This window comes from Nanorana parkeri, unplaced genomic scaffold (assembly GCF_000935625.1).
Source record: "Nanorana parkeri isolate BGI_ZX_2015 unplaced genomic scaffold, ASM93562v1 scaffold216, whole genome shotgun sequence".
NCBI lineage: Eukaryota > Metazoa > Chordata > Amphibia > Anura > Dicroglossidae > Nanorana > Nanorana parkeri.
In genome coordinates, this window is record NW_017306484.1 from 1,404,637 (window position 1) to 1,416,517 (window position 11,881).

The 11,881-nt window shown below is 45.5% G+C and overlaps 1 protein-coding gene across 1 annotated transcript in view; it reads right to left on the reverse strand.

Annotated features, from left to right (window-relative positions):
• Window positions 1-4,341: 4,341 nt before the first annotated feature.
• LOC108786565 (carbohydrate sulfotransferase 6-like) overlaps window positions 4,342-11,881 on the reverse strand; it is a 25,714-nt gene continuing 18,174 nt past the window's right edge. Inside the window, exon 2 of the mRNA XM_018555882.1 lies at window positions 4,342-5,638. Coding sequence (XP_018411384.1) covers window positions 4,464-5,624 — 1,161 coding nt within the window. The 5' untranslated portion in view covers window positions 5,625-5,638 and the 3' untranslated portion in view covers window positions 4,342-4,463. The remainder of the gene's footprint in view (window positions 5,639-11,881) is intronic.

Sequence of the window (11,881 nt, forward strand, 5' to 3'; positions counted from 1 at the left end):
CCCCCCCCCCCCCCCCTCCCCACCCCGAAATGAGAAGGGCACCTCCCTGAAACAACTTATTTCAGGTTGGGATCCCTGGTGAAGTGAAATCTCTTCAGAGAGCCATTGTAAACTTGGGATCCTGTCAAGAGTTGGCCCCGGCAGGCTAAAACAGTATCAGAGTTTCCCGTTAAAAGGGGAAACCTTGTGGTACCAACTCTTAAGAAGGGCTTTCACATTTAACATGGGGGCATATGAAGGGCATTGCAGCATGCCCACATCCTGTCTGCAGATGGCCAGTCTACATAGAGACCCAATTACTTTCTTAAGCTGGCCATACACACTTTAAATTTCATCCATTCCCTGCTAAATTGGCCGAAATTGGACTCGTGGGTGACCCTGCCGGCACCACCCAGCCCGACAAAAGTTAAAATTTCAGCTGTTGTCAAAGGAGCCGGGTGGAAAACTGTCAGCTGAACAATAACTGCAGCCAATCCAATGCAGTCACTGTTCAGGTATTGTGACAGCTGTGAGCACCAGCTCACAGAATACAATAACCGGCAGAGGGGATTCCTTCACCCGCACTTTGTAGCATGCATGGGGTCACCGTGTGATTTCTCTCATTCAACCTGCGGTGCTAAAGGAGAAAAATCGTAAGCTGTAAAGCCAGCTTTTGGCCCCGTTCACACCAGGGCGGTTCGGTCGTGCGGATTTGTCCGCGCTGAATTGCCGACATGAACGATCCCATACATTCCAATGGGGACCGTTCATGTAATCGCGCGGCTTTGCGTGATCCAAACCGCCTGCCGCCCAAAATGCTCTGAGCCTTTTTTTTCTGCACTGATCAGCGGAGATTCCATATAGAATGTTTTTGGGTGTTTTTTATTGCGTTTCAGCGCTGAAACGTGATTAAAAACACCCAAAACCACCCTTTGAAAATACTTGAAACGCATCTGCCCTGGTGTGAATGGGGCCTTAGGCTGTTTTTCACGCACCTTGGGCTTTAGGGGGTGTACATGAAAGTTGATCTGTCTCGTGTGGTGCACACAACTTCCATAGAGCCAGTTTCAATTTTTAAGGTAGAAAACTACAGATGAATGTTTAAAAAGGGCGGAAAGCTGCACAGCATGCACGGGGCATACATAAAACAATTTATATTTCTGCAAACTGGAGTTCTGCTTTAAATAAAACTGATAATAAAAGATGCAAAGACAGTAACAAATATCTCCTGCCACCTGCAGCATGGAACAATGCTCTGATCAATATATATATATAGCTGCCCGAAATCTCTATACAAAACCACAATTCCTGGAATATCAAAGTTCCTGCCCCCCTTGTGCCCAGTGGTTCCTCCAGCTTACTACCAAGTAAGATTGCATTCCACACAGCAGTGCCATAGGGGGTGGCTGGAGTAACCACTGAGTTGGGGTGCAAAAATCTGATATTTCAGGGATTGTCCGTTTCTGAAGGGAACATAGGCAGCTATTTCTTTTCATCAGAGCGCCGTTCGGCAGCACGGGCGGTAGGAGAGATAATAATTACTGTTTTCTTTGCAGGGCTTTTATTAGCAGATGTATTTATAGCTAAACTCCAAGGAGATATAAAAGGTACACATTAATGCAGCTTGGTATTCATTAATACTTCATTACATGTAAGCGGTGTAAGTACCTAAATCTGACCTGCAATCAGCCTCACATCACTCGTATACAATATATATGGAGCTTAAGCTCTGATAGCGTCTAATCATGGCTTCCAATTTGTATCGAACTTGGCTGAACATGTTCTACTTATTTTGACTCCGATTGTTGTATTAGCGATTTACCCCTTGCTGAGACCTCTATGCCTGGCCTGTATAAGCAGATATAATCACTGCGGACAATCCTTATCAGATAGCTGAACTCACCAAATACCTTTTCCATCCACAATGGTGCTTTATTCTGTACATCAGACATCAGGATACAGCAGATGAATGAATTGGCGGTATTTAAGGCGGTCAAATATGATAATGTTTCCAAGCCTCCTGTAATAAAGACCGGTCACTGCTGCTCTCTCTCTCTCCTTGTGCAGGGTGACTGGTCTTGTCTCCACCCCCTCCTGTAAAAAAGACCGCTCACTGCTGCTCTCTCTACTTGTGCAGGGTGACTGGTGTTGTCTCCACCCCCTCCTGTAATAAAGACCGGTCACTGCTGCTCTCTCTACTTGTGCAGGGTGACTGGTCTTGTCTCTGCACCTCCTGTAATAAGACTGCTCACTGCTGCTCTCTCTCCTGGTGCAGGGTGACTGGTCCTGCCTCCGCCCTCTCCTTTAGTTTTCTGCAGGCTGGCTGTAGTAGGTGGAGCCTGCTGAACCACTCCCACAGCTCTGCTCTATGCACAGGCTATGCACAGCAGAGTAATGATGTCACTGCATACAAAGGGATATGGTGCACACAACATGGCTGCTGAGGAATATATTGCAATACAAGTCTGTGTGCCTGGAGTTCAGCTTTAAAAGTAGAGACCTGACCTGACCTCCTTCTGAAAATTCTAGGTGCTCGGCTTTTAGGCTCACCCACACTGACCACCCTTCGTTATGTCTGAATCACTGACCCAGAAAAGGATTCAGATCTAGATCTCAGTCTAATGATTATCTGGATGTTGTTACAATCATTAGACTGACTCCTGTAACAGGCCTTGTGGCCTCTGCTGCTTGTCTTGGGGATAGAGCTCACCCTGAAGACTGCGCCAGAGTGTTTGGTGGTTCCAAATTAGGGCTTTGGTCCAATTCCAACAGGACAGAATCTATAAATGAATGAAGTTGCGGTTCCATTTCCAGTAACACAATTATAAATTCCAAGAAAGAGCTCCAGGGTTTTTGGTTTTATTTCAGCACAGCTCCAGCGTTTCATCAACCGAATAAGCAGTTTGAAGATTCATTTCATTAGCTCTCTGGAATTGTTCTGCATGTTACAAACACATCGGTAATTCAGAGCATATTCCACAAAGTACTCACATTTCATTTATTTTATTTTAAGACATATTTACCAGAAAATAAATGCATTTCCCAGGTCAACAAATAAAAAACTAAAACCATCTCTGAGCTTTGTACATTATTAATCAACAATTCTTTTGATAAAAGCGACCCACGCCATTCCTCTTGCTATCCCCTTCAAGAGCACCGGTGCATAGACAGAGAGTGCTGTAAGCTCTTTGATGATCATATCCCTCTATCTCGTGAACAGTCCCAGCAGTGAAACTCTGTATAAAAATCCACTTCACCCATATCTGCCTTCCCTTTCTTTTTTCTTCCTTTGCCCCGGTTCGGTACTCGTACTCGGTACCAAAATACCGGTATCGGTGCATCCCTAATATATATATATTTGAGAATTTTAATGGATGTTTCAGACACACAGATTTGCAATAGAGACGTAGGTTCTGTTTGTTTGCTGACAGCGAGCTAGTTTCTCACAATGGACGGTGCCTTCTAAACAGACCAAACTGTTTTTTTTACAATGGTGTGGCTGCCCTGTATTGTTTCCCCATTATTCGTATCACAATGGGATGGGGTTATGTGGAAGCCTTGTGTAAACAATCACACCTAGGTTGGTCAGGACTCAAATCAAATACTACTGATGGCAATTCTTGATGCTTTGCTGCCACCTAGAGGTGGGAAAGTGAAATGCATGGTATTTCACTTTTATAAAAGTTTTAAGGGGCAACACTCACAAGTGGGAGGCCACTTTCTCTCAATAAAAAGCCAGTAGCCAAAGGTTCAGCAGGACTACACAAAAGGGGGACTTTACGAGAGGACATCACTCTGACCAAGGGAGGACCGGACTCTAAACACAGGATCTAGCAGAGCCTGCAACGAGAAGCCATTTTCCTGCGAACGCCTAAGTGACAAAAAGTCCTGTTCATTACGGAATTTACGGAACCTGCAGCTTGAGCTAAGTACTATTTCAGTGTTTTGTCTCTTAGAAAGCATTACATGTACTAGAAATATAGTGTAGGGGGTGCATGTGATTGTTTGTTTGTAGCAGCCTGTATGTTTGTTTATATTTGGTTTTCCTGTAACTAAGTTTGTAAACGTTGCGTTTTCGCCAAGTAAAGGACTTTTAAATGCTACTGAGTCAGTCTCCGTGAGCTTTACTGCAAGAACAGACAACAAAATAGAAATGAAAGTTTTGCCAAGCTTTACACCTGGGCTCATCCTTGGGATAAGCTTTACGTCTCTGGGATTTGTAGTCCAGAGCATTACAGATGGGATGGTAAAAGAATTGGCATGGGTCACTTTAAGAATGATAAATGCTTTCCTGTAGTTATCCTCATTTTCGTGTATCTACAAGCAAGTTTCGTATTGGGTTTTTTTTCATTTCCAAACGAGTCAATAAAAAAGTTCCCATTGTTATGTACACTTTTTGCTTTCACAGTTCACAGAAGGAAATTTAATAAATAACAAAAATATTAAAGCCTTGAAAAGTGCCAAGTTCCCTTGTTATGTTTAGGTTATAGCCAGCTGAATTGGTAGTGTTTCCTGGGTACAACGACATCCATGGACAAGTTTTCCTGTTCCGCCGCTGACTCTACAGGGAGGTAACCAAGCATGTTCATGGCCCCTTTGCAAACGTCTTGGATCGTCTTCACTTTCTCAAAGGGAAGCACTTTCCTCCAGGCTTGAGACACGTTAAAGGCGTTGCGAGACGTTATCAGGAAGGCTTCCTTCTTGTTTCCGGGGCTTCGCCCATGCGTGATCTCGTGGATCCATTTCCTAAGCTTGTCCGTCAGTTGTAAATGAGCAAAATGATACATTTGCTTGATTTCCCTCAAAGGGTCTCGGACCACGTCTTCGTACCTGACCAACATGTACCGGTCTTTAAGGAAGCTGGGAGCCTTCAAGGTGGCCGTTTCGAACATCTGCACGTGACTTCGGCAGATCTGTTGGATGACTTCATACTTGCTGTCGTCTACTTTGGTTCCATTTGTGTTGAGGACGATCCCATTGTCTCTGATCAAAGCCTTCATTGACTGTTCCCGGGATTTGACCACGGCTCTTGGATCCCGCACCAGATGGATTATCCTTAAGTTCAGTGAAGGATCGGTGAGGAGAGGATAGAGGACCTTCAAGTCAAAGAAGCGGACCTCCTTTATAACGACGTGACTGTAGATATTGCACGCCTGTTCCACATTGTCAAAGGGGTATTTCCCACATAGGGTCCTACAAGACGACTCGTTCGTGATTTCATCGCGGCCAAAGAAGTTGCAGGCCGGCGCTGTGCACAGCGCCCTGCTGGTGGCCCACTGGAACAGGGAAGAAACATTGCGCTCCCTTGGCATGTAGGCATCAAACACGGACATGTCACACAGAAACACAGACCGCACCAGGTCTCTGACTGCCATGTGAAGAACTTTAGCACTGTTCTGGAACATTGACACCCACACATGCCAAGCAGGTTCCATTAAGTAGAACACGTCTGGATGCTGGCTGAAGATTTGGCCAACAAAGGACGACCCCGACCTCCAGGAGGAGAGAATGAGTAGGTGGACTTTTTCCTTGTCCTCCATCCTTGATAGAGATATGTTCTGTCTAGAGTACAGAACGAGCAGGAATACCGTCTGAAGCAACAAGAGTCCGGTAGCCACCGAGGCATTAAATCGCATCCTGACCATGGCTGCCACCAGTGCTGCAAAGAAAGAACAAAAATAATGAACACCATTAGTTATTGCAGAGATAGTTTTTTTCATTTGTTTTTTTATTTTATATCCCATGTCAAGTTTTTCTTTTTCTCTATCTGTGTCCCATTGGGGAGATTTCACTTTAACTATTTTCTGGAAGTCCAACAAGAACTCTCTCTAAAGTGGGCAAAACCCTGTTTCCCCAAAAATAAGACCTACCCCGAAAATAAGACCTAGTTGTGACCGTTCCCAGGGCTGGTGGTGGCATAAGGAGGAACTTGAAGAGCCGGGGAGAGAATCAGCTGTGCCAACGAAGCCAGCGCTAGAGGAAGCGAGGCGGCAGCGGAGGGAGCAGAGCCGCAGAAGCCGATGTCGCCTCTATAGCGCCGGCTCCTGTAACAAGCCTAGTGATATCAAAGCACTCCGCCTATGAGGAATCGATAGTGAAAGTGCGTTTCGATCATTCTGGACAGTGATTGGTTACCAAATTGCTCTTGGAAAGGTACGGCACCCCTGATTACCCTATTCTTAACTTTGCCACTCACTCCTGTCTTCTAAGTCTTCTCCCGGTATTATGGTATGGTAAGACCTACCCCGTAAATGAGACCTAGTGTGTTTTTTAAACCAAAAAAATATATAAGACAGTGTCTTATTTTCGGGGGAAAACGGTAGATAGAAAGCCTAGATAGCTGTCATCAGAACAAGAAGATCAACAAGTCCAATAGGTATCCCACTACACTCCTTACCAGTATGCCCCTTGAAGATGGGTGCTGAAGTGGCTGTGGATGGTGCTGCTATAATCCAAGTAGACACAGTAAGGGTTATTCACTAAAGGGTGAAGAGTTTGGAGAAGGCAGGAGAAGTGAACAATCTAGAACAACATCGCTGATTTGGAATAATTCTCCAATTCAGTTCACTTTCCAGGTCAGCTATGTTGTCCTAGATTGTTCACTTCTCCTGCCTTCTCCAAACTCTTCACCATTTAGTGAATAACTCTGAGTATGTCACCAGCACACCAGAGTAGAATGTCCAAAAAGGTCTTCATTGATGCATGCGCATCATGTCACAAAGAAGGCAACGTCTCAAGGCCACTCTCAGTATGACCTGATCCTGATGAAGGGACCCACAATGGCCCCTAAATGTTGCCTTCTTTGTGAAATGATGTGCATTGTGTCAATACAGACAGCTTTAAAGGAGCACGGAAACACTGTTCAGCAGAGTAGCCATGCCGCTCTGCCTGCTGCCCCTCCACGTGGCGCAAAAGGAGGCTGCCTGAGGCAATTATAGGGACAGCCCTGTCCAAAATTTTACGCAATAGCCATTTATCTACCAGTGTGAGACTGATTTGAAATGTCAACAGGTGTTCTGGGGATGACAGAAGTGTAATATGCAGGGGTGTCCCGAGGCCGGGGGTCACCCGGAGTGGTTTCTGGGTGACACCCCACCGTGAAATCATCGCGCATGTGTGTGACGTCACCACGCGTGTGCGTGATGACGTCATCACGCATCCGCGGCGATCTTATAGATAACTGCCGGCGGCCATCTTGGTGATGCACACCGGCAGAGAGAGGAGGGGACAGTCACGAGGTGGGATGAGTTATGCCACTGGATCCCCTCCTCTCTCCCGAAACTGTCGGGCTCTCGGTCCATGACTGAGTGCCTAACTTTTCAGAGGGGGAGACACCAACATGGCTGTCAGTCATTTTGGTGTCACCCCTCCAATGGTGTCACCCGGGTGTGGGCCGCACCCCACTTGTGACGCCACTGGTAATATGCAGACATATTGCTGATGAGTACAGACAGCCCCAAAAAAATAAATATCAATTTTAGCTCATATATCATTATAAATATTCACAAACTCTTCTCTGATGTCAAGAGAGCTTCACCACAGTCATTTATTAGGTAAGCCTCCCCAGAGCTGATTACTCCAACACATTCACTGTAACCTATAAGGATGACCTCCGCTGTGTTATAGTTACGCTGTAATTCAGTGAGGCTTGGAACATAAATCACATATCCTTCCACTTGCTCTATTGTGGCTATTGCTCACACCTCAGTGCCACCTGATGCTCGATTGTTAGTTTACACACAGAACATATAGATGTAACCCCCGGAATGTGTCTCTTGTGTGGAGATGTCTTCTTAAACAAGGCAGAAAACTATGTGACGCTCAACAGCCACATGCTTCGCATTCTTCCAGTATTTCAGGTGTAGTTCTCTAATTCCACCACAAGATGGCGATGTCCAACCACTAAACCTGGGACGGGTGAACCTGCACATACCCAATGGCACGTTTACAGCCCATCTCAATCCAAAACGTTTCCAGTTTTGGAGAGGAGGAGAGAGCATTAAAGGGATACTCTACTTTTTGCAAAATAAATACAAATAATTATAATTATAACAAAGAATGTGTCCTTATTGCAAAAAGAAAAATGTTCTTTAGAAGCTGTAGCAAGTCAGAGACAGCTGGGAGGAATTTATTAAAACTGGAGCAGACAGAAACTGGAGCAGTTACCCATGGCAACCAATCAGCACCTCTTTAGTTTGCTCAGTTGAGATTTGAAGATGAGAGACAGAAGCTGATTGGCTGCCGTGCAAATCTGCTCCAGATTTTGTCTGTTCCAGTTTTGATAAAATCCCCAAAGCCCCCCTCATTTCCTGGCTGGAGACGCTTTCCTCCCCAGCCTGACTGTCCCTGGCCCGCTCTTTTCATTTAATTGAATTTTAGTTCTTTGAATCATGGAAGCTCAGCATCACATGTGTGTGTTACCTAGTGTGGTTTACCTGCATTACATAGAGACGCACAAAAACCCAGTAATGACATAACTGGCTGAAGGCCACCATGACTGCGGCTCATCCTTAGGAATGAATGGGACCTCTGGTAAGTACACAACTTGGTTTATTTAAAAAAGTCTGCAGATCCATTTGTTCTTAAAAGATGACATTTACATTTGTTCTGTGGGAATAGGGCAAAATCCAATGTTTTCTTGTTCAGAATGAATGTAATTTTCCATTATGGCCACTAGATGGAGCTGAGGAGCATAGGCAATAAATATTCCTCAGCTCCATCTAGTGGCCATAAGGAGCATAGGAAATAAAGACTTCCTAGCTCAAACTAGTGGCCATAAGGAGCATAAGAAAATAAATACTCCAGTTTTATCTAGTGGCCATAAGGAGCTTAGGAAATAAATACTCCTCAGATCCATCTAGTGGCCATAAGGAGCATAGGAAAGAAATACTCCCTAGTTCAAACTAGTGGCCATAAGGAGCGTAGGAACTAAATACTCCTCAGATCCATCTAGTGGCCATAATGAGCATAGGAACTAAATACTCCTCAGATCCATCTAGTGGCCATAAGGAGCGTAGGAACTAAATACTCCTCAGCTTCATCTAGTGGCCAAAAGGAGCATAGGAACTAAATACTCCTCAGCTTCATCTAGTGGCCAAAAGGAGCATAGGAACTAAATACTCCTCAGCTTCATCTAGTGGCCAAAAGAAGCATAGGAAATAAATACTCCAGTTTTATCTAGTGGCCATAAGGTGCATAGGAACTAAATACTCCTCAGCCACATCTAGTGGCCATAACGTGGTATTTTCCAACTATTACATTCGTTCTGCACAATAAACATTCACAGGATTATTCACAAAAGGGTGAAGAGTTTGGAGAAGTGCACAATCTAGGCCAAAATAGCCGATTAAAAAAAAAAAATCCTCAATTCAGCTCACTTTCCAGTACAGCTATGTTGTCCTAGATTGTTCACTTCTCCTGCCTTCTCCAAACTCTTCACCTTTTTGGCTCCGTTCACACTGAGCGGTTTATCGCGCTACAGAAGGGTCACTTTGCACTACAAAATGGTAGGAAAGAATTATGTCATATCAAGATCGCTGTTGATTGGCTACAGCCCAATGTAGCATTGACAAAGTCCCACCCAAAAAACGCGCTACGTAGCACGATGAAATGTGCACTGTCGCTCAATATCGCGCAATGTAGCTCAAAGCCGCTCAGCGCGAAATGGCGCTGAAAAACGTGCGATATATATGTCGCTCAGTGTGAATGGTGTCTTGTAAATATGACCCGGTCAATCTTGCTCTATTCACGCAGAATGAATGTCAATGTAGCGGGACAAATGGCTTTGTGAACTTTTTATAAATACACACCCCTATCTCTGAAAGTACATTTATCCGTACCCCTCCCTCCCTGCTCCCAGGGACTGTCCTATTATTGAGGACATTTTCCATCAGTAAAGACAGATCAGAATTTCCTGACTCAAATACCCACCAGACTTGTTCCTGGTTGTACATCACAAGGTGTCATTGATTATGTCTTCTCCTATAAGTGTCAGAAGGTCTTCGGTAAACTCCCTTATTACACAAGAAAAGAAATATTTCCCGTGGGCTGTAAGCAGGTTGCACCCATTTAAAATCAATAGGCTTAGTTCGGCCGTCTCAGCATTTTTTTCTTACATAAGCTCACATGTCTTTGTCAGGACCGTCCTTATAAATGATTATTTTACAATGACTTTCTCTACCAACAAGACCGTGTGAAAACACACAGGCAGCTATACTACCCGAAGCAACGCTTCCAGGGGGGCAGGAAAACAGTATTGTGTGCAATCCCTTAAATTGGAACTGTCGTCATATATATTCTTTAAGTCAAGAGCAGCATATGAAGTCATGTGTAAGGCTGGCCATACACCTTACAACCATCGCACGACTTTCGTTGTGCGATGGTTGTAAGGACATTAAAATTTCGTACAATCTGCCCATCTTGGACAGGCAGATCGTACTTGCGATCATCGCAAGCCCTCCCCGCTGAGGGGAGGGCTTGTGATGATTGCAGTGCTGAGCGGGCAGTGACACCGGCCCGTGCGGCATTCGTCTTCCGAGCACATCACCAACCTACCGAAAATCGTACCATTTTCGGCAGGTTTTCCAGCATGCTCGGAAGAAGAAATTCGTGCGACCGTACAGTAGAAGCGGTCCCACGCTGCCCATACACCCGCGATTATCGGACGATAATCGGCAGATGTATGGGAACCTTAAGTGTAACACAAAGCTGATATTGAGACTTCAGTTTTCTGTGTTCCCCATCTTTGGTCTCTCCATGTACACATAGGAGAAATTGGTGTTTAATAAAAGGCACCTTGTAACCAGCTGGTATCTGAATATTCTGAATCTTTACTGTGGACTTCAATTCAAAGGACTACTTGATGTTTTTATTAGGGATGCACAGATACTAGTATCAGTATTGGTGTCGATACCGAGTATTTGGGCGCGTTCTCGTACTCGTCCAAGTGCTCCGATAACTTCCCCAATACCTGAATTTCCGGTCAGAGGAGAATTTCCTCTGACCGGCAGTGTCGTAGGGGAACATGGAGCCAGCTTTCTAGGCAATCAGAAAGCCGGGTGGCGAGTAATGACCCGCCTCCCGGCTTCCTGATTGGCCGGGAAGTGGCTCCATGCTGATTGGCTGGGATGTCGGCTTCCCGGCCAATCAGCAGCGAGCCGGCAGAACAGCTGGCTCGATGGTGATTGGCTGGGAAGCCAGCTTTCTGGCCAATCAGCATTGAGCTGGCTCGATGCTGTTTGGGCAACAATTGTGATTGTCCAGGAAACCGGCTTCCCGGCCAATCAGCAGCGAGCCGGCAGAACAGCCGACTCTATGCTGATTGGCTGGGAAGCCGGTTTCCTGGAGAATCACAATTGAGCTGGCCAAACAACATGGAGCCAGCTTCATGCCAGCAGAAGCACCAGTATCGGTATCGGCGAGTACCGAAAGCAAAATATCGGTACTCATACTCGATACCGAAAAACGGGTATCGGTACAACTTTCCAGGTAATGTGTGCAGCAAGTTAACAAGAATTACAATTTAACCCGGCCACAAGTTTGTGGCAAGTTATCCTTGCTGTCAGGGTCATTCTCTCAGCGCTGTCATTTGGGGCAGGAAGAGAATCTTGAAGCCTGTGTAAGCCTCAAGTCATGATTTGGAACTTCCATCAGATTTGCTCTCTGGCTGGGCACACACCTTACAACCATCGCAAGACTTTTGTCTTGCGATGGTTGTAAGGTACTTAAAAAAACGTAAGATCTGCCTATCTTGCATAGGCAGATCGTACTTGCGATGATCGCAAGCCACGTCCCCTGAGGGGCGGGCTTCCGATGACCGCAATGCCGAACGGGCAGTGTGCGCTTGCGCACACCGGCCCGTCCGGCTTTTATCTCACGAACATGCTACACACCCGCCGAACAT